Raw genomic sequence first — 24219 nt, 5'->3', positions numbered from 1 at the left:
AGCTCCCTTAAGGACTGAGCCTTCTCTTCAGCTTCAGAATGTTTGATTTTGAGTTGTCTTAAATTTTATTTAAAGAGTTGTTCAGTGAATTTTCGTTTGTGGTTAAGGCAGACGTACCTGTCATTTCTGCCATTTTATGCCCATTTAACATATATAGGACTTAGGTTAATATATAAGGACACCATATAAAGTGAGATTCTCAGAACTGATGGTTATAAAATCCAAGGACTGATGACCTGTTGGTCAGCCAAGGCCCTTTATGAATGCTCTCTGTCCCTGGTGGCATTTTGTGACACAAGCACTTTGTGACAGTGACTCAGATGGAGACACTGATGTCACAGGGATAAAGTGACTTACTCAAGGAACCCCAGGTGAGCCCCCAAACTGTCATTTCATATAGGTGACTATTTCTTTCAGGAAATTCACATCTTTCTTTGTAAGTTTTGGTTAATAACAAGCTAGGTGACTTCTTTTCCTTTCATTTGTAACTCCATCAGGAAATTTCATCCTTAGTGATAGGTGAGAATGGCACTTACCGGCTTGAGTTTGTATACTGAAGTTTAGAGTGCCTAGGACTGGCCACAGACTTGATATCTCCGTAGGGATTGTCCACATTGTCAGCGTCTGTGCTCTGCACATGACCACTGTTGAAGGGAAAAGCAAAGGACTTAGATTAGTCGAACAAAGCAAATAAGGAATGTTAGATTTGTTGATCAAAAGCACAAGAAGGAAAATATGATGTCAGATGACAACTGGAATGAGATACAAGAAAGGGAGGGAGGGCTTTTTGTCCTCTGAATGCGAGTCCTCTACGCTGAGGTCAGCGAGTTGATAAGGAGGGAGCGCAGGGTCTCAGAGTTCAGAGGCTGGGCTTCTGCTGTTCAAGACACAAGGTAGAAGCCAGGACATAGGGGGTGGGTAGGTTGGTGTTGGTATCTGCTGGAGACAGTAAGGCTCCTGTGTGGGCATACCCTAGGCAGGTGTCCGGACCCTGGGTCACAGTGATGAGCTCTCAGAGAATGTTAAAAGTCTGAGTACATCAGCAGGTCAAGTAGCAAGGGTTTCTGGTGATTAGGATAAAATACCAGTCAGCCCCATTGAAGAACAGTAAGGATGAGGAAGTTCTGATCAAAGTGTGGGCTCCTCCCCCATGTCCTCTCACCTCCTTTATTTCAAGGTGATCCTTCAAACTAAGAACAAAATGGGGAAATGGCTGAAGATTAACAATGCACTTCTGCCCTCCACAGAGCCTGAGTGATGGTAGGGAAGGGAGCGATCTTCCTTCCTTGAGCTTGGTTTTACCAGTTACTTGTTGTTTCTGACCAACAGCATGAGTAGGAGCAATAAAGATATTTTCTTTCATAAAACATCCCATTGAGTAAAACAGAAAATGTGTCACTCCTCACTTTATAATTTAATCAAAACCTCTAATAAATTTTTGATAACACTTCCAGTATCAAACAGGCACTGTACCAGAAGCACACTGGAGGATATTAGAACACATGTGTTAAGAGTGGTCTGAACACACAGTCTTCTACAATTGGACTTAAATACAGCATATTTTAAAGCAACAAGAAAGGTCACTTACGTATACAGAGGAATGTATTTACTCCTAGTACTTGGACTCACACTTAGAAAAAGAAAAAAAAAAGGGCAATTGAGTTATTGATATTTTAAACAATTATCAAATTACAATAACAATTCTCAAATTGAAAGGCCCTCAGAGATACAGAAATTGACCTCACTTGTCACCCCAAGCCCCCTAAAAATACAGCAAATAAGAACCTCAGTAAAAAAGATGCAAGTAACATATTTTGATCAACATCCAAGCATTTCATGAACACTCATTCATGAATGATTCATATGAGCTGAGTTCCTTGCTTGGGACAGGACCATAATTCTAGCACTGGGGGCTGAGTCAGGAAGATTATGAGTGGGAGATTAGCAGAACAAAATAAAAACTCAATCATATATTTTATTTATTTAAGTACTTGAGTGGCATTATCAACAATTCTACTTTGCAATGTAATGCAAAGCTTACTTTTTTCTTTAGTGTTTTAATCTTATACAAACTATCCTTTAATTTTAATACTAAAATCTATGTTGAGGTGTTATACATTTGATAAGATATTTTGGTAATAATTATAAATAATTTATTAATACATTTATTATATATCATATATAACATACATAAATGATTTAATAATTCTAATTTAATAAATGCAAATATTATGTTTAGATGTGGCTTAATAAAATGCACATTTAAAGTTTTATTTAACACTTTTTAAATTAAAATATGATTACATCATTTCCCCAACACATTTCCTCCCTCCAAGTCCTCTCAGATTACCTCTCCTGCTCTCAAAATCATGGCCATTTTTTATTTGCCATTTACTCTCTTTCCCCTAAATCCATCAATGTAACGTGCTGAGTTTGTTTAGTGTTACTTCTATGATTTCAGGGCTGACTACTTGGTGTTGAATAGACAACCAGAAGACTCATTCCTTTGGGAGACTATTTCTTCCATTTCAATCACACGACTTCGTATTTTCCTCAGTAACAGGAGCAATATGTACAGTAATCGACTCCTGGGTTGTGCACTCTCCCCTGATGGCGCCTGCTTGACTCACACTGTTCTGCATAGCTGGCCCCAGTATTTGTTGGAAAGCACAGTTTTGTGACGTTGCCTCTCATAACCTCTGGTCATTAAAGATGCCTGTTGTGACTCAGCACGCATCAGACTGCACACCATCCATTTGACTACCGAATAAACTACTCATGCAAATGAATGAGAACTTCTTAATTATGGCGATGGACTGGATTTCTGACTGATACCCTAAGAGAATGTGAGCACCAAGTTATTTAGAGAGATGCATGTAAAATCAAATAAAGTGTTTTATAGGAATGCAGGAAGCAAAGATACCTTCTTTTAAAAATTTTTTTAATTTAATTTTAATTAGGTATTTTCTTCATTTACATTTCCAGTGCTATCCCAAAAATCCCTCAAGCCCCCTCCCCCCGACTCCCCTACTCACCCACTCCCACTTCTTGGCTCTGGAGTTCCCCTGTACTGAGCATAGAAAGTTTGCAAGACCAATGGGCCTCTCTTTCCACTGATGGCTGACTAGGCCATCTTCTGATACATATGCAGCTAGAGACCCGAGCTGGGGGAGAGGGGTACTGGTTAGTTCATATTGTTGTTCTACCTATTTAGGGTTGCAGACCCCTTTACTCCTTGGGTATTTTCTCTAGCACCTCCACAGGGGGCCCTGTGATCCATCCAATAGCTGACTGTGAGCATCTACTTCTGTGTTTGCTAGGCCCCAGCATAGCCTCACAAGAGACAGCTATATCTGGGTTCTTTCAGCAAAATCTTGCTAGTGTATGCAATGGTGTCAGGGTTTGGAGGCTGATTATGGGATGGATCCCTGGGTATGGCAGTCTCTAGATGGTCCATCCTTTCGTCTCAGTTCCAAACTTTGTCTCTGTAACTCCTTCCATGGGTGTTTTGTTCCCAATTCTAAGAAGGGGCAAAGGTCTTCATTCTTCTTGAGTTTCATGTGTTTTGCAAATTGTATCTTATATCTTGGGTATTCTAAATTTCTGGGCTAATATCCACTTATCAGTGAGTACATATCATGTGGGTTCTTTTGTGATTGGGTTACCTCACTCAGGATAATGCCCTCCAGGTCCATCCATTTGCCTAGGAATTTCATAAATTCATTCTTTTTAACAGCTGAGTAGTACTCTATTGTGTAAATGTACCACATTTTCTGTATCCATTCCTCTGTTGAGGGGCATCTAGGTTCTTTCCAGCTTCTGGCTATTATAAATAAGGCTGCTATGAATATAAGGGAGTGCAGACTACTCTCAGCGGAGTCTGGGAACCAAGATGGCTCCCCCAGATGCTGTCAGATACCTTCTTCCTTTCCTTCATTCCTATAAAATACTTTAACATAAAATACTTCACAGATAAGGGACGAGCTTATATTAAAACACACAAAATAGTAAAGTCTTTACTGATGAATTGTGAGTTGCATTAGAAACTAATACTTAAAAACAAACAAAAATAAAGAAACCAATGCTTCATTTCTGCAAAAAGCATTCTAATAGAGAAATCATGGGTGAGACAGAGACACTTCCATATGTACTATTAATAAAAAAAATTTTATTTTATTACATTTATGCATTCATATATTCACTGTATTGCTTGTATGCTTACGTGTGTGTGTGTGTGTGTGTGTGTGTATGTCTGCGTGTGTGTTTGGGTGCTACACAGGCATTGTCATATTTGTAAAGATTAGAAGGCAGCCTTTTGAACGATCAGTTTTCTCCTTCCATCGTGTAGACTGCAGAAACCACATGCACTCAAGCAATAGATTTAGTGGCAACTGCCTATTTTTACCTAATACGCTATCTTTTCAGCTTTCTGTAAAGGATCTCTATCCAGATTTTTAAACATAAATATTTTTACACTGAGGATGCAGAAAGCAAACAAACCATCAGCACAACAGACAGAATATACGAAAGGGGGAGGTGTAGCTATGAAAATCTAAGTGACATATACATTTACAACAGTGATTATCAGCAATTAGGTATATGTACTTGTGGGACCATGAAAGGCAGCCCGTTTTGGTTGAGCGAGACTTGCTCCAGAGACCCAGTAGAAAACTCTCCAAGGGACGGAACAGTGAGCCATTTTCCCAGAGACAGGTGCCTGACACCACAGAGCCCCCAACTCCATGATTCTGTGATTATGAGTCATGCAGACAAAGCCGCAAGCTCCAGGCATTCCAGCTAGACTCCACCCACAGTTGCCTGACAATAGTCAGGCATGCTCCTCCCCACAGTTACCTGGCAACAACAAGGTAGCCCAGCCCACTATAAAAGGAGCTGTTTGGCACCTCCTCGCTCTCTTAAGCTCTCACCTTTCTTACTCTCAATCTCTAGCTCTCCTTCTCTCCCTTCCTTCCCCATTCTATCCATGTGGCCATGGCTGGCCCCTCTCTTTCTTTTACCTTCTCTTTTTCTCCCTGCCTTTCTACAATAAAGCTCTAAAACCAGAGACCATCTCTGCTCATATTTAAACAATGGAATAGGTTTCCCCCTAAAGAGCCGCTCTAACCTTCCCCTGGAAGGCCTTCCTGAGCTCCAGCCATGGACTGGACCAAGGACTCTCGCAGAGTGAGAATCACCCAGAGCCCCATCTCTCCCTGACCTCTCCTCTTCAGGGATGACTGAGCCGCCTCCTGAGCCCCCACTTTGTTCTCAGCTCTTCTGCAGTGTCCAGTGGCATCTGGGATGCCAGAGACTGAGAACCTGTTATCTCTGGCCTCAGTGAGGCCCAGAGACCTCAAACTGCCCCTTGTCCACCTGCCGGGGGCTGGGGTCTGTGGCTTCCTACAGCCAGGCACCCACCCGGGCCACGTGTAAAGCGTGCGGCAGTCCTCCATGTCTGCCTGCCCAGAGCACCAGAACTCTGGCGGGACGTGGTTTTTCTCTCACCCCCTTTATTCCCCCACACCTGCTGCCCAATATATACTCTGCAATTCTAATAAAGTATAAATTCACATTTGTAATGAAAAATTAGTTTTAATTGGGAAAATTCTAAACATCGTCCCCAGTGTGTAATAGGAAGCATTGCTGGTGGGAGAGTCCATTGGTTCAGTTCATTTGAAGAAGAATATGAAAATAACTAGAAAAGGATGGCACCCCTTTCAACCCAGACAGTATGAAGACATAATATGGTATGTATCAAATGATCCAGAAATATTTTTATAGTTGGGTATGTGAAAGTACATGGATGTTGTTTCAACTGAAATTTAAGTAAGAAGCATGATATGGATAGGCGAGTGAACTGTGGTATAACTGTTCAACCAAATTCTATCCTACAGACAAAAACAAACATCCACAGACCCAGAGAGCCTAGAAGTGACTGTTATGAGCATGACGGTGGATACAATGTTACATGGTATAAAAATGGGCAAGATACCATACATACCGAGTTTATAAAAGGAATTTAATGGTGTACGTTGGGTTAGTAACAGTAGACTATAAAGGGATGAAATAATACATGAAAATGTGGACTATCAAATCCATAACAATGCTTCTGGAAGGAGGCAGAGGGGCTGATGAAGAGCCTCAGGCATTTCCTTTGTGTTGTAATTTTTTCCCAATAGAGGGAGGAGATCCAAAAATATATCACATTTTTATCTACATGTTATTTTAGTATAAAATATTAAGATTGAATTACTTAAGAGAGATCATAACCAGACTCGTATCATCTATAAAGGAAAACAAAACAGTGACTTTTTTTTTTGAAAACAAAATCACAAAGATTTTTATATTCAATGTATGGAATTGTACACAGAAGAAAACATCAATAATAAAGCCACCACTTTAAGCATGACAACAACACAAATATGTGATATGAAAGTTTATCAAATATGCCATTTCAAATTCCCTTTATATTAAGCCCATGGAGTGCCACAACATTGAAACTGTCTATTTGTTTATACAGTACTCACAATTTTAAAACACACATTTAACAGTTTCAGTTTGGAGGGTAAAGAGAGGCCAGTTGTGGAGTAGCCGAAATGGGATTTGGATCCTCCTCTAGGCCCCATGACTGTTGGATGAAGGTCTCTGGGACATTCTTCATCTAAAGTCAGGCCTCACTTGTGCCCTCAGTGGGGACACTGGGATTTTGGTGGTGAGGGAAGAGACAGCAAAGACAACATTAGAAGTCAAACTTACAAATTGATTGGTTTGGCTGGCGCTGAGAACAATCTTGTCTGAAATCTGTCCCAAAGTCCTCCGACCATCTAAAGACATTGTTGAAATAAACAAGAACTATTTAATGATATTATTGTAATTTCATAGATTCAAACTTTGGTGTCCTTACCAGGTGCTTCACATCATAGCGGAGCCTAAACTCTGGGAAAGTCCTTTCCAAGTGTCCTGGCAACTCGGGGTGGAGTATGGCTTTGCATTCTGTGTGGGTCCTGGCTCTTTGCTCAAACTTCTACCCCGTGTCCTTAAGCTGGGATGTGCCCCATGTCCCCCTTTTCCAGGTGACATGGCTTTCCTATGTGAAATGTTTAACTTCAGTTTCATGACAGATACTTTCCCTCTGAGACACTTTTCCGCCTTCCCTTTTACAGCTTTGCACAGAGCCTGAGTTAGAAAAAGCATCTTCCGTGGGAAGGACTTAAGATATTCAAATCATTCAACACAAGTGAAATGGCCAACTTTTATGTGGTGCAAAATTCCTGTGAAGTAATTGAAGAATCTTAAAAAAAAATGAAGTCTATACATTTTTTTGTCCTTTAACTGATTTTCACTTCTAGTTAACAGATGTTTGAGTGTTTATATAAAACTATGTTTTTTCCTCTCATTATTTCTTTCTTTCTGAAAGTGGAAGAAATTTTACAGGGGAATAAGGGCTTCCTAATTGGGGGCTCAGGATCTCCTTAGAATGTGGTTGGCTTCCCTCTTTATATTGTGAATTTTATATTCTCAGAGACTTCATTATGAGAAACCATCCAACAGCTGATCCAGACTTACACTGTGAGCTGTGACACTGAGCAAAAGGGGACAAGGAAACAGGAAACAGAAAGTGCTTTGCAAGCATGAAGGAAGGCATCTGAGGCAGTATTGAGAGGACAAAAGTCAGGGTGTTATGAGTGTTTGAGGCTCATCCTGGCACAGAGCTGTTAAAGTGATGGGGCCACCGCAGGACTCTGCAGAGAGCACGGTCAAACTGGGCACTGAGAGTTCACTGGAAATGGAAGGTAACACAGAACAGGCAAATGACAGAATAATCAAGTGGCTTGGGTTCCATGTTCTGAAAAAAGATGGAGGTCGTCAGAGAGATGGCATAGACAGATCCATAGTCTAGAGAAGGTGCTCCAGATACAGTAAGGATTCAGAACCAATAGTTCACATGACAACGTCTTTTTAATAGTCAGCAGTGGAATCAATGGCCATCTCTCTGAGGGCTCTGTGTACTAGGCTATCACATAATTGGTGACGTTAGACAACAGGCTACAACTTACAAATCTTCCTGTTCTGCTTGGACAGCTAAGTTCTAGATCCCATTTCCAGAAGTATGCTCAGCATAGATTACCCGAAAGAATGACTCCTTTGTGTCTCCATTATTTAACATCCTTCTGTAATTTTCAAAATTTATAGCCACTACAAATGGCTTTGAGGGAGAAATCATTAAATAGTCAACATTTTCAGTATGGACAATGAGGAATGTTTACAGTTTCCAATGACTTATGATCATATCACTTTCATATTTAATTCTAACAATAGAATATCACGGTGACTTGAGTTTGAGTTGAGTTGCAGTCATAGCAAGAAGTAGGCACCATGGTCAGGAATGCTCACTAACCTGGGTTATGGCTGGTAGTCTTTCATATCTTTTCAGTGAAAAACACTGTGAGATGTGGTCGGCAGCTTTTTCCACGGTTGTTTCTTCTGGGTCAAGTTTTGGTGGTAGCATCTTGTCCCAAGGAACATCTTCATAAGCTCTGAGAATTATTAAATATAGACATACTTAATAAGCAATATATAAAGTACATATTCACAGCAGGGTAGGAAGACTATCCAGTTTATAAATGTTATGTCTTTGAAAATGCATTTTGGAACAGGGGATCAGGTAGGCAACCTTCATTTTCCCTCCTATCCTCCAATTCCAATCACCCAGGTTATTTCCAGCTTTGGAACAATCAGTCCTAAATGGGATGTCCCCATAAAATGCTTCTCCTTAGGGTTTATGAAACCCTTGGAGAGAGGAAGGAGAAAGATTATAAAATCCAGAAGGGGTTCAGGACATCAAGGAAATAAAGCCATCTAGACACAGACAGACTGACACACAAGAACTTACAGAGACTTGCATGGGCCTGGGCTGGGTAGGGAGAGGAAGTGGACACAAGTACCCAACCTTAACCCAGAAGCTATCTCCAGTTGATAACTGCTTGCAAATGAAAACTGAGTTTTCTCCAACAGAGTCTAGTGGTTGTACAAATCACTCTCCATGTTTAGCTGTAGATGGCCAATATAATTCATAACGACATCATATACATCTAATAAGCACATTGCTAAGACTCCAGTCTACTGGTGCTCACATTACATGGATCCTTCAATTTTAATGAAAAATGAAATTGAAGTATGGAGCATATCTGCATCATTCAGGGCATGAGGGGAGACAGGCTGTAGCCAGCATGGAATCTCTGTTATCTTATTCTTGTTAAATATACTTTAATGTTTTCATTGGAAAAAACACCTTACTTCTGTGTCGAGGATTTGTAAAATGAATCCTTTATGTTATATTTCTTGTCTAGCTGGACAAGTGGTTCACTATCATCCTATAACAGGAAAAAGAAGTTAAGATATACCAAGCATAAACAGAGTTACTATATTTCTTATACACTTGTTTTCTGAATTTCCTTATTCTTCAAGATTTACATAATGATGTAAACTATGTGTCTGTATATATGGTTCAATAATTAACTCATTTTCTTTAACACACTCATCTCCACCCACAGTTACCCTTTAAGTGTGTTAAAGACACTAAAATCTGGTTTCTTCTTAAAATCCCAGTGAATAACACAGGACTGTTAGCTCTGATTACCATGATATGCATCCTGTCTCTAGACCATACTCTTTTTGTTTGTATTTTCATATTGTATACTCTGATCAGTAGCTTCCATTTTTTATATACTTACCGCATGCCTATTCTACTCTATACACTTTTTACAGCTTTCTTAGATTCTTCACATATATAAGAATATAAATATTTCTGGTTTCGGACTAGTTTGTTTGTCTTAGTGTACGGTTCTATGGATTTATTCATGCTGTTGCAAATAGCACACCTACATTTTATAGCTGAATAATGTTCTAGTGTATGCACATATATCCATTTTTCTTTACCCATTCATTTGTAGATGGACACTTAGGTAGTCAACCATGCTTTACTTTATAATTTTTTCTTAACCTAGGCAGGGGTCACATGCTTATAATTCCAGCATTCAGGACCTGGAGATAGGAGAATCTGGAATAAAAGACCAGCCTCAGCCACACAGCAAGTTTGAGGCTACCAAGGTCTACATATCTGTCTCAAAAAACCCCAATAAACTTAATTAAAATTTAAAATAATTATCCTGTATATAAATTCTGCATTTCATTGATTTTTAACTTTATGTGCTTTAATTTTTCATATATTTAGTTTGATTTGTCATTTTCTCATATCCTCAGATTGAAACATATCAATTCCTTCTTTTATAATATAATCATGTAAAGCTAAATTTTCTTCTTAGCAAAATCTTAATTGCATGGTACTCAAGTAGATATATTATGTCTTATCATGTTTCAAATACTTTCAATTTCTCTTAAAATTCCTCTTTGACCCACAAATAACATTTGAAAAGTGTTCAATTTTGAAATATTTTTTCTCTAAATATATACTCTGGTTGTTGATTATAAGAGAACTCTGTAGTGTCACAATCTAAATGGCACAGAAGTTGTCCATGTTTCTTTTAGGGGTTTGTTATTTCTTGCTACATATGTCTTAGACATTTCACTTTTGAACCTCATGTTTTCTTGACAAATCTACCACAAGCAGGGTCTTTATATGTTGTAACAATTTTTGTCTTGGAACTTAGTTTGATCTGCTACAGATTGTCTATACTTTGAGTAAGCTGTCAACAGTCTTAACTGGTTAACTTTTAAGGTGTTTGCATCTTGTATTTATAGTTAGCCTCTTGTAGATAGTGTAGTGTGTGTTGCTTAGTTATCTTCTGATGATTTCTGTATTTTATTGTAAGTATTAACATATGGAAGTCAGGTGTAGGATTTTATGTAAGTTCTCAGTCTTTGTTTCTTGTTCTTTGTTTGCTGTTGCTGCTTTAAAACAAAATCCAGGTAGTAATCCATTTACTTTTATTTTACACCCTTACCACACATTGTAATTTTCTAGAGACTATACTATCTAAAAAACTATTGGAGCAATGTTATGTATTTTTTAATAGTAAGTTTGGATTTTTACATACACTAGAAGGAAAAATCTTTCATTATTTAGTTTCTTATAAGGCACAACTATTGGGAATTTATTTTCTTCTTTTTTCTTTACTCAGAAGGTTCTTTATTTAACATTTCAATATATTCAATAATCTGGGTCCCCAAGTATATCCATATTCTAAACTTGGGAAAGGGTAATTTACTTTGTGGATGGAATTAAATTGTTCATCAAGTGACCATAGATTGAGAAAAATAATCTTATTGTTACAGCACAATTTAGTCACAATTGTCATGAAATTGAGCTATGGAGGCTGAAGACTACATCACAGCACATGGGAGGATTCAGCACTTCATGCCAGTTTTGACCATGAAGACAAATGCCATAGCTAAACAGCACAGGCAGGTCATGGAAACTGGCTAAAACACAGTGAGTCTCGTCAACTACAAATGTGTGTCTTTTGGTAAAGTTAATAAAATTTCAGAAATTAGTTCTCCAGATTTTTTTCACTTTTTTCCTCTTTTCTTACAAATTCCCAACTCTATTCAGTGTATGCAGGGCTTTCAAAGCGTCCTCACAGTATATGATATTTTCTGTTAATTTTTAATTTCCCCTTCTTTTAATATGTTCCCTTAAACTTGATGTTTAAAATAGTTTAAAATAAAAATAAATAACTTATATAAGTTTGAAATAAACTTTAACGTTTATTTTTGTAATGTTAATATTTCTCCTGGTTACACTCTTTTTGTTATTAAGCCCACGAGTCTTTTAAGATTTTGAAGATTTTAGTTATGTAATTTACATGTGTTCTTTTTCTTTAAATGCATTCTTTTTCTATGCTAAGATTTCCAGTCTTTTCATTTTTATGAAAATATCTTCCACTATGTCATTGATATGGCTAATTTTGACACACCCGAAAAGAGAGGACATCAACTGAGGAATTGCCTTAATCAGATTGAAGAAGTTTCTTAATTTATGCATCTCCATTTTTGTATGTTATGTACCGAGAACGACATAGAGCCTAATGTCGAAACTACTTTTGACATTCCATCTTACATCTGTCAGAATGGCTAAGATCAGTAACACAAGTGACAGCTGGAGCGGATGTGGAGCAAGGGGAGCACTCCTCCATTGTTGGAGGGAGTGCGAACTTGTAGAGCTGCCACGGAAATATTTGACCATATTCACTTTTATTCTTCCCTCCATCTCACCTGGCTCTGCTCAACACATATTTCTTCCAGTCTCATGTCCTCTTATATTTTTATAGTACACTCCAGTCATGCATCGGGACATAGGAAACCTACCAGTAACCACGTCCCCAAAGAAAGGTGAATTTCTCTGTGGTCAGCCATCAACTGCTCCTTACAAAGGGGTGGGACCCTAATAGCTCCTCCCCTTTCACGCTGAAAGTATTTCCTTGCTTAATCTTGTGTGCTCTCTTATCAGTACCTACAACTGCTGTGAGCATGCCCAGAGGACCGCACCTTATTGCGTTTCTCCCCTTCAGGCAATTACATCCTCCCTCCTCCACTGCTTCTGTGACGTTCCTAAGCCTTGGTGGGGGTGGGTTGTGGTAAATATCCATCTAAGGCTAAGCATTCACAGTCACGAATTCTCAGTACTTTGAACGGTAAAGACTTTCTATTAACCCCTACTCTTTGCAGTAAGAAGCTGCTCTGACAAAGGCTGACAAATCCTACAAGCATAGGGGATACGTGTTCCCAGAGGAGTAGGGTCTCAAAGTAGTTTTGCAAAGAACCAATTTGTAACATTGACGATCGCATGTTTGTTTTCTGTATCCTTATTTTTCCTTTCCTGTACTTTGTTTTTAAATTGATTTTTACTCCTTTTCTCATTTCACAAAATGTACCTTGTTTGCCTATTGAATTGTGGGGCTTTCTTGTGTTCTAACACACATTTTAAAGGCAGGTCCTGTCAGGGTTGATACAGTTCCCACCCACACATTTCACAAGGACATTTTAATTTCCTTATGAACACCTTCTAGCTTCTCCTACGGTTGTGAATTATCCTCTGGATGATGAACATCCCTAAACACACCTTTCTTTTCCAAATACATAATCTGGAAGGGTATTTTGTTCTGTTGTAATTGTCTTATGCTCAAAGACCGTGCAGTTTGTAAGTTAAAGATATAATTTGTAGAGACTTGTTTTTGGGCATTGTCTGTGCTTATTTGTATAAATACTCCTGGAAAAAAGTACACGCATGCATTATTTTTCATGATCTAATATATCTTTTTCCATGATGCTTTAATATCTTGTATATGCTTTTGTTTCTAGTAGGGTAAGCAGATATTTTATATCCGTGCGTTCAGGCAGTCTTTTTTTTTTTTTTTAAACCAAACATAGGAAATACATAATTGCCGACTCCAAGTTTGAAACTACTACCTTATATGTCCTCTATGACCTACATGCCTTTTAAAAATCTTATTTTAATTTTGATTGCATTGGCTTCCCATTATTCAATGAGTTCTGTTGTTTATCTATTTCTTTTGTATTTAATCTACAAATTGCAATGTGAACACGTATTTTCAAGGATTAAAAATAACTAGTACTTTGACTCTTTCCTAGGAAAGAGTTATGTTTAACTGCTGACCCTCCTTCAGATTAATTAATCAATTGTATCTTCATTCAATATATATGTGTTTAATGCCCCACAAGGTCATTGTTATTGTTTTATAGAGTCATTTATATCAACCATGCATTTATATTTCTGCTCTTGACTCTTGCCTGTACCTCTGATCACAGTGTCTCCTTTCCTACTGACTAATGAATACCTTAATATTTTCTTTAGTTTTTATCTGCTTTAGGATAAAATGTATGGTCTTGACAAAAATCTCTTGAATTATTAATGTTCTTCAAGTGTAATAAAATTCTAAGTGGCAGAGTGGTCAAGTAGTGGTCGTAGCCTGACTTGGATTGCAGTAATGATGGGATTCTATCTCTGCCTACTTTTGGTCACATTTCCATCTGCTATGGCTTTAGAGAACTCTCTTGTTTCAGCTGTTTCAAGACAATCACTGTATTTTGTTTCCCTGGAGGTTATGGCATAGATTTCTTTTTAGATGCCATGACTTTATTTATTTTTATTCCTTGAAACACTGGATTGATAGTTTTAACATTTAAAGCATGCATCTTGGGTGAGGTGGCTAAGAACACATGTTGTAGAACACTGGAGTTTGGTTTACAACATTGACATCAACAATAACAGGTGGCTCACAGTAGCCTGTAACTTCAACTCTAGAGAATTCAATATCCTGCTAGGGCTTCCACAGGCACTTGCACAACCCCACCACACACATACACACAAATAAATTAAAATTTAAATACATGAGTATTTAGTTCATAAATTTTGTTATATATAAATGCTATCAGTTTTATACATAACCAACTACCAAGATTCTAGCAAATTTTATTTTTATTCATAAAGTTTTATTATTCGGAAGTTTCCTTTTACAATAGTGTCTTACCAAAATAATAATGAGTATTCTAGAACTCAATTTATGAGTTAAAAATCTTCAAACAAATACAAATATATCATCTATACCAATGGTGCATGGAAAGATTACTGCTTCAGAAAAAGCACAGCTTTTCTTACCATACTCTTTTGGAGGCAGTAAAACACACATTGTTATACTATAGAAATTATCAAATTGTGATTTTAGGTATATAGGACAAAGAATAAATATTTTTATAATATAATCACTTTATGTAGAACAATTTGATGTGATTAGAGATGCTATTCCTGACACAAATGAAATATTTGTATCTCTTTAAATTAATGGTTATTGTATGACTAAGTTGTATGTATTTTATTTTCTAAAATATAAGTATTTTCAACATAACATTAGTTTTGAGCCATAAGTTAATAAATCCCAGAGAAAACCCTTAGTTTAAATATGAAAATGGCTCTCAGTTTGTGGACTGGGAACTCTTTCTCTTAACAATGAGAGTTCTTAAAGACCAACATCTTTCCAGTCTTGTTCTTCATAAGGGAAACTGGCTTCTGAGTGTGTGCTTAAACTTTCTATAGGAGAACCCCAAGTTCATGTCTCATCATGTTCTGTGGGTCACATATTCTTCTTGATCATCATCTAGGTAAGCCATTGCTATTCTGATAAACTTTCCTTGGAATTTGAAATTTTTTTTTTCTGACATACAGTCTTCTATATTCTGCCTTATAAGTCATTGCTTCTATATGCTATGATTTTTAGGAAATATTTTGGAGTCTATGTCCTCATATTTATTACCTAGGTGGTTTTCTGAAATTATTCTCCCGATGCCATCTTCTGTTGGTGTCTTCCTGGTATTTTAGAATTGATCAGCATAGATCCTGACTTATAACTCTCAATGTCTTTTGGGTACTTTTGACAACTCTATTATTATTGAAGCAGAACTATTTTTATATTATTCCTAACAGGATACTAATAACATCCACAACACAATAGTCTAATATTACCACAAATATCTGCACTGCAAACATCTCTACTTTGTCTTACAGTTTCTTCATATTCAACATAGTAAAACAAAAGATGGTTACTGTTATCCAAATTTTACGCAGTAATAAGCACTGCAAACTATGCAAGGAAGTTAAATAGAAAAAGATATTAATTCCATAGAAGGGAGATTTTAAGTATGCATGGATAAACAAATAAATTGAAACTTCTGATCTTAAAATGTAGGTCTAGAGCAGAAGATAGAAAAAAAACCTCATCTCAGACAGATAATAGAAACTTAGGCCTTGATCTCATGTAGGAACAAGGCAGGAGATGGTGAAGGAATACTGTCACAATAGATAATAATAATTGTTTAGGTTGCTTTAATTGCTTTAATTATCAAAATGCACATGGTTATAAGTTGGTGGTTATGATATTAAAAATTCTCTGGGAGAGAGTTTAAAATAAAACATTTCTAAAGAGAAAGGAGGCTGCTAAATTGAATTAATCTATACCTTTGATGATTTTGGGTTACTAGATCAAAGACATATTATTATGGGAAAGAGACTCTATATATTATGTTAATAGGAAAAAAGAAAAGGCTTTGGACCTCTTAGAGTGACATGGATCAGATATGACATGGGAAGACCCCCTAAAGATCTTGGCTAAAAAACAAGCAAGCAAACAAACAAAACAAAACGAAACAAAACAACCACCTCCACCAAAAAAACCCCACCAAAATTCGAGAAAATCAAAAAGGATAGGTAACTTGATTTGCTGATTCCCCCACATGGGAACTGCCCTATAATTGGCTGAGACATTAAAATGTCTCTAGCCAAAACTTCAGCTAAAATGAATCCTGTTGGTTATAGAATTCTTAAGATTCACCACACCATCCTTCACATGACGTGAATGAGGATCAATTACAATTGGTTATTGAGCAACTTAATTCATAAAAGGAGAGTTGTCTTTCATCTGCTTGGACAAGGAACAAAATATTATCCTTAACTGATCTGTACCCTTATACAATGCATACAAATATCTTAATAGTACTAAAATTTTGGTTGTAAGATTCATATATTACAAAATGTACAGCTCTGACAAGATTCATCCACAGGGACCCTAAAATGGCCTGCTGTTCTGGCCCCCTGCCTCCTGGTACTGTTTCCAGAGACTTGCTTCTAAAACAGCTTCAAGAATAGCTACTGATTCTTGACGGACTCAGTTCATCCAGCCTTTCAAATAACTTCAGTCAAACCCTGGGCCTTCTAAGCATACAGAGACTAGATAAGATGCTAAAGCTAGCTTTCTTAAGTCTAAACATTTTTTCTAATTTTCAGCTCCTTGCCATCCCTTTAAAAAATTCATCACCCCAATTCAGTAGGGAGAAGTTGTAGAGAGCTGTCATCCTGGTCCCTTGGGTTTGGGTGTCTCGTTATGGTTATTTTTATAAATTATAAATAGATTGTCATTTTAAGGGATAATTTGGAAATGATCATAATTTTGAACAGGGAAAAATATATGAGATAGATTTCTAAATTCATTCTTAAACAAAGCATTGTATAGCCATAAATTTATATTGTTAAAAATATTTATAATTGATGCAAAATTGAAGTTATACTTTCTTACACTGGTGCAAAATTGTATATATTAATACAGATTTGAGGTTTTCATTGGTATAAGTTTTTTTTTATTGATACAAGATTTGAAATTAATATTGTTACTCTTAGACAATGTAGCAGTCTTTCTAATAGCTATTATTACAAACTGTTTAAGATGATTAAGTAATGGAAGTTAAGGACCAGATAGTAAATTCATGGTTATATTAGATTCAGATTTAATAATAATAACGTGCTTTTAATATCATTCCAATAGAAATAGCTAAGAGTAGTCAAGGTTTAACAGTTCAGTTATACTTTATATAGATAGTCTTCAAAAGCATCAGAAACCCACAGAATATGACATTTAAAGTCATGTCATTGTTAATAGAAGAATATTTTGACTAGGGGATGTGTCTGCTTCCAACAGTACTTCCTTCGTGGTTCAAAGATATTGAGCACCATAACCTCTATATAGAGTTGTCCCACTTGTGACAAGGTAGCATGGGCAAGAATTGCCCTAATTCATCTACAGACAAAACTACTGCCTAGGAAAGGACACGATACAGGATAGTTGACAGCTTTGCCAAGACATGGTAAACTAGTCTTTCATATTTCCTTCCATACTTCAGATCTGTTAGATGGTTCTGGACCAGAAGGCTGAAGATAGATGCTCTGACATTTTGAGGAATGGAAGACTGTCTAGGTAGTCAACTGTCTGTGCAATTTGTTTAAGTTTCTGTGCATATAGGAAACTATGTTTTTGTGCTTCCTATATGTCCAGGTTACATTTAATTTGTTCTTGGCTCTCTGATGGGATTGAAGACTATTTATAGCCTCATAGTTAAACTTAAGTTGTTTAGCATTGAGGAAGATGATGTAGATTTGAAAGGATCGTTTTTCAGATGGTAATGTAAGTCAAAATCAAAATATAATTCTGGTATAGAATTGTAAAGTCTTTAAGTTAGAATAGATATTACAGTAATGTATTTAAATTGACAAAATTGATGGATGTTATTAGAGTATATCATACCTTATAGTTTATATAACTGTGATAACTATGTTTATTGTATATCTGAGAGAAAAGGCCTTTTTAATGGATGAAAGGGAGAAATATTGTGGATTTGGTTTAATGCTTGCATTATGTTATTTGGGTTTCCAAAATTGCATGAGAATGCCACATGTGAGGTGCTGAGGGTCCCTGCCTCCAGCTCGTTCTGACTGGTAAAGTTCCCTGTGGCTAGGATTTTTGAGCAAGGGGACCAAGGAAGAAGGAGAAACACCATGCCAGGGAAGGGATAAGATTCGGGCTTCAGAGCTGCAGAAGAGAGACATACCAATCATGTAAGAAAAAGGGAAGAGCAACCTCAGGCCTCTCCCCCACATTAGGTCTAGGGAAACAAAGGTGAAATGTAGATTTTAGTAAGTAATAATTCAGGAGTATCAGATGGGAGGCACTAGCAATGTGGAAGTTTGGGAGTGGCCCAGCTATTGAGTCCATTAGGCATATTAAATATAAGACTGTGTGTGTGTGTGTGTGTGTGTCTTTCATTTGAGAGTCCAGAGCATTGGGGCGGGTAACGAGGAACTCTGCTTACTCTGCTGTTGCTGCTGCTGCCAGGGAGATTAGAGCAGATTCATCAACTACAACTACATGCTATTTTGTTCTTATGATCTTAATGAACTTCTGACATCATCATTGTTGTTAGGGCTGAAACTGTCAGAAACGTTCTTGCTGTTACTTGGCTCATGCCTCATATTTGATGTACAGTGGAAAATGTGAAAGGGTGCCTCAGACAGTCCTAGAAAACACAGATACAATTATTGTATCTTACATAGTTCTGTCTTATTCTGTCTTCTATTTTTGGGACACATGCTTTTTTCTTTTAGATTTCTGACTCTTATCTATATTACCTTTTTATATGTTTGTGCTAATAATAAATAGATATTATAATAATAAAATAGATTTATAAAATAATAATAAAAATAAAAATAATAAAATAGATTTACCTATTTATATCAAATCTCTTTGACCATGTCTAATTTGCTGATGCACCAATAAATCTGTGAATTGTGTTTCTCAGTTTGGAAACACCATTTCCTTTCTCTGTTGTTACAGTTTTTGTTTTTTTTTATTTAGAAGCCATGAAAATTATGATCTTTGTCCTGACACCCTGATCAAGGGTTCAATAATTTCTCAATTCACACACACACACACACACACACACACACACACACACACAGAGAGAGAGAGAGAGAGAGAGAGAGAGAGTATGAACAGGGCATGCAATTCTTGTCTTTGAGTCTGGTTTGTTTTACTTAGCATAATGACATGGGCTACACAAATGTAAAAATGGCCTACATATTAAAAAAGAACAATTAAATTATAACAATTCAATAGAGTACTTTCTGTTTGAAGGTATTTATATTAGCATGATGTTGATAGGTTTTCAAAGCCACCAATCTGAGGCGGCTTGTCATGGAATAGGAAGTAAGGCATGTTATTATGTGCTGTACTGGGATATGGTTAAAATGGCTCCTATGTGAAAAGTAGTTTTTTTCTCCAGCTGAAGCATTTTATGATTGCTGATATGTTATTTATACATTTTGGTATGATCTACACTAACAAAAGTGTTTTATTTGTTTGTTTTAAAAGCTAAAAAAGGGATGTACTTTGTGAATAATAGTTTTTCCTCTGGGGAAGAAAGTACTAAGCACACAAACAATGATAGAAACAAACTACATTCTATAGTACTATGTATTGAGCCCATCTTACTGTACTTATTGCCTCCTCGTCAAAGGTATATATGCGACTTAGTGTGCCTACTTCATGTTCATGGACTGGTACAGGAACAACCTTCATTGGGCTTGTCCAACCTGAAAACCAAAAATTCATGCACTTTAGGTAAAAACAAACAAACAAAAAAAAACCCCAAAAACCACAGTGATACCTTTTAAAAATATTTAGTTGATGTATGTTAAACTGTAACAAGGCTTCTGGGAATTGCAGGCTTAATTTGATGCTGCCCAAATTGTGTTAAATACATGTTAAAATTGCAATTTAAAATTTGGGTCATAATTGATCACAACCCTGCACTCAGTTCAGTGTGCTCTGAATTAGTTGGTCATTTCCCTAATTCCCACATTAGCTGTGTACATCAAATGAAACAAAAAGTGTGTTTACTGACCAAACCTACAAACTTTAAATTCTGTTAGAGCAAAGACCTAGAATCTAAGTCAGTCACATGGAATTGGTGGCTATCTTCATCTATACTAAAGCAATGTTCACTTTGTGTGGCAAATAATGTAGCCACAGCAGAAGGCACAAAGCACAGCTTATCTATTCACCTGGAGTGTAAGCCAAGCAGAATACTGCTGGCTTCTCAGGACCATTTCTCCAGCTACACTACACTTTATTAAGGCAGAAGTAAATAATAGTGATTAATTTACCCCACATATAGGAAACGTGGGTCTCTAGGTAAAATGTTCAGCTTAAAAAATTGGAAATAAAACTTCTTGTTCCGTTATAAAGCTTATCTGAGCCATTTCTAACTCTTTTCTGGGGAAATAGGCCATCGGAGTGTATTGGAGGCAAACCATCCTAACACGTGGTAACATGAGCCTATGCCCCATTGGATCATGAATCTATGCAGAATCCATGATTTGAAGATCATATATGGATTGTTATAACCCCCCTTAAAAAAAGATGTTAGCTCCAAAAAAGCAAAATAAAGAGGACAAGAAATTTTGTGGTCTCCTTTCAAGGAAGTGGTATCTATAAGCATCTGAGAGAGTAGCCAGGAGCTTTCCTTCAGAGTTGCAGCAGAGTGACTTTGTAAGGAACATGACCAGCTCAGTGTCAGCATGGGGGTAAGGCTTAGATGTTTTGCTCTTTTTTTCTCAGTCACAGACTCAGGAGGATAGCCTGACCCACCCAGGGCAAGCATGTGAGTCTGCAGTGGAAAGGCCAATTCCCATCCAAAGGCTGCATCACAGACTAAAGAACATAAGGACATTTGATAACATAATATGTTCTGTTTTTGATGGTGGGGGTGGTCTGAAGAGTTAAGAGAGATCTACATCAATCTCCTTTAAAAGCAGTTTGGGTGACCTCTGAAATGGGGACTACTGGACCATCCAACTCATTCCTTTTTTTGACACTAGGCATCCCTTGACCCCAAGATTCTGAACTAAAACAGTTGGACTGAAGGAATTTTGCATCAGTTAACTTCTCTGTATCACCAGCTTCCAGAAAACCTGAAATTTCAGATCAGTTTAACATTTTTCAGAATCTCCTTGATTCTTCGGCTGCTTTGACTCTCTAAAATTCAAGACTAGATATCCTGAGAACTGCTAAGGTTGGGGGTTGTGCCCTAGTCCAGGAACAGTGCTCATTCTTCACCAACAAATCCAAACTGGTTTGAGATGCAGCCCAAAGATGCTGGGACAGACCAAAAAAATTAAATGGCAACTTCTCCTGTGACTGGACCTTTGGTTCTCTCCTCCCCTGGCTCCTCCCCTTAACCACTCTTTTAATTATCCTCATACTTATATCTTAAGCTAATACTTAACCTAATCTTTTAGATATTTAACTTACTGAACCCACCTCCCTTAAGATAATAAGACTTCCCCCTTGTATATGAGCAGGGACATTCCACATATGCTCTCACCCTGCAACAGTTTCATTTACTCCTGATACAACTGCAAGAAGAAGTTTTGGATGCTGTGTAGGAGCTCTGCTTGCAAGGAGCCTTCATCCCTTTCATCCCAGGCCAGATACATGTCTTTATGGTAGTCCTCTTTTATTTTTTTTTTTAATTTTACTGTTCTCTTCCTTTTATGTTCTGTAGCCTCCTGCTGCTTCGACTAGCTTGGTGTAGCACTCCTGTTAGTAGAACTAGCTACTGCCACCTGGAGTGGCCCACTGGACCTGGGAGCCAACTTTCTCCTGGCATTTCTTTTTACTTCCCTTTTATGACAACCCCTGCTTCATACATTGCTACCCATACTTTATCACTGTTAGGGTGCTGATCTAGCTTTGTAAGATTTTTGCAAGTATTTTTTCACTAGCCACAATCCCTTAGTTTTCCCTCTACTTCTCTGATTTTTTCATTCATTCATTCGTTTACATCCAATAGCAGTCTTCCCTTGCCAGTCCTGCCCTCACAACCCCTCCCTCCATTACCACCTCCCTTTCTTTGGGAAGCCCCACCATGAGTCCCAACCCATTGTGGCACAACAAGTCCCAGGAGGACTGAGCACCTCCTCTCCAACTGAGGCCTGACTAGGCAATCCAGCAAGGGGAAGGAGATCAAAGGGCAGGCAGCAGAGTCAGAGAGGGTCTCTGCTCTAATTGTTAAGGGACCCATAAAGACTGAGCTGCACATCTGCTACAAACGTGTAGGGGGTCTAGGATGAGCCCCTGCATGCTCTTTTATTTGGTGGACCAGTCTCTGTGATCCCTTATGGGTCTAGGTTAGTTGGCTCTGTAGGTTTTCTTGTGGTGTCCTTGAACACTCTGGCTATCTGAATCCTTCTCCCTAGTCTTCCAGAAGACTCAGTGAGCTCTGCCTAATATTTGGCTGTGAGTCTCTAATCTGTTTCCATCAGCTGCTGGACGAAGCCTCTCAAAAGACAGTTATGCTAGGCTCCTGTTTGCAAGAATAGAAGAGTAGCATTAATAGTGTCAGGGCTTAGTTGTCTCCTATGTTATGGGTCTCAAGTTCAGCCAGTTATTGGTTGACTATTTCCTCAACCTCTGCTCCATCTTTATCCTTGTACATCTTTATCTTGTAGGTGAGACAAATTTTGGGTCAAAGGTTTTGTGGGTGGGTTGGTGTCCCCCTCTCTCCACTGGAAGTCCCACATGGCTACAGGAGCTGGCCATCTCAGTCTCCATATTCTCAGTTGCAAGGAGTCTCAACTAGGATGACCACCATAGACTCCCCGGAGCCTTCAATGTCCCAGGTCTATGGCTTGTCCCACAGATACTCACCTCCCAAACAATTTCCATTTTCTCTCCCAGCCCTCTCCAGCCTCCTCTATTCTGCTCTCCTCACATCTGTTCCTTATCTCAGTACTGTTCCCCATCCCTTCTCCCCCCCAGTTCCCTTCATCCATCTGCCTCTGATGTCTATTTTGTTTTTCCTTCAGTGAGATTCAAGGATCCTCCCTTGGACCCTTCTTGTAACTTAGTTTCTTTGGGTCTGTGGATTGTAGAATGGTTATCTTGTGTTTTATGGCTAATATCCACTTTTAAGCGAGTACATACCATGCATGTCTTTCTGGGTTTGGGTTACTTCACTCAGGATATTTTCTAGTTCCATCCATTTGTCTGCAAATTTCATGATATCTTTATTTTTAGTAACTAAGTAGTATTCCATTGTGTAAATTTACCACATTTTCATTATCCATTCTCCAGTTGAGGGACATCTAGGTTGTTTCCAATTTCTGGCTACTATGAACACTGTTAAGCAAGTGTCCTTGCAGTATTGTAGAACATCTTTGGGGAATATGCCCAGGAATGGTAAAGCTTGGTGTTGAGTAGAACTTTTCCCAGTTTTCTGAGAAACTGCCAAATTGGTTTCCAAAGTGGTTGTACAAGTTTGCACTCCCACCAGCAGTGGAGGAGTGTTTCCCTTGCTCCACAACCTTGCCAGGATATGGATATTAGAGATTTCTCTGTTGAGAATCCTCTGTTTAGCTTTATACCTGATTTATTATGTGGGTTACTGGGTTTGTTGATGCATAATTCCTTGAGTTCTTCATATATTTTGGATATTAGTCCTCTGTCAGATGTAGGGTTGGTGAAGATATTTTCTCAATCTTTAGGCTGCTGTTTTGTCAAATTGATGTAAGCCTTTGCCTTACAGAAGCTTTTTAGGCCCATGAGTTTCCATTACTTAATTTCTGATCATGGTGCCTGAGCTGTTGTTCTGTTCAGGAAGTTGTCTCCTATGTCAGTGTTTTCAAGGCAGTTCCTGTTTTCTCTTCTACTAGATTTAGTGTATCTAGTTCAATGAGGTCTTTGATCCACTTAGATTGGCGTTTTTGTGCAGGGTGATAGATATGGAGCTATTAGTATTCATCTACATGCAGATATCCAGTTAGACTAGCACCATTTATTGAAGCTGTTTATGTGTTTC

General features: G+C 37.8%; 1 protein-coding gene across 7 annotated transcripts in view; it reads right to left on the bottom strand.

The window, feature by feature from the left end:
• The window catches only part of Spata48 (spermatogenesis associated 48), a 51449-nt gene that overhangs the window by 18148 nt on the left and 9082 nt on the right, over window positions 1–24219 (bottom strand). Inside the window, exons 2-7 of one of the 7 annotated variants that reach the window (NM_001347068.1) lie at window positions 19851–19951; window positions 9298–9374; window positions 8399–8537; window positions 6757–6824; window positions 1589–1630; window positions 537–644 (exon numbers count right to left, since the gene is read on the bottom strand). In NM_001347068.1, the coding sequence (NP_001333997.1) occupies window positions 537–644; window positions 1589–1630; window positions 6757–6824; window positions 8399–8537; window positions 9298–9374; window positions 19851–19951 (535 nt within the window). Of the gene's footprint in view, window positions 1–536; window positions 645–1588; window positions 1631–6756; window positions 6825–7566; window positions 7780–8398; window positions 8538–9292; window positions 9375–12234; window positions 12486–19850; window positions 19952–24219 lie in introns of those variants that run through there. The other 6 variants (XM_006514822.4, NM_001382245.1, NM_001382244.1 and 3 more) reach the window with 6 other exon arrangements.

The sequence above is a fragment of the Mus musculus genome, chromosome 11 (genome assembly GCF_000001635.26).
Source record: "Mus musculus strain C57BL/6J chromosome 11, GRCm38.p6 C57BL/6J".
NCBI classification, from domain to species: domain Eukaryota; kingdom Metazoa; phylum Chordata; class Mammalia; order Rodentia; family Muridae; genus Mus; species Mus musculus.
The sequence above is the reverse complement of the archived record's forward strand: the minus strand, read 5'-3'. Positions and strand labels throughout refer to the sequence as shown.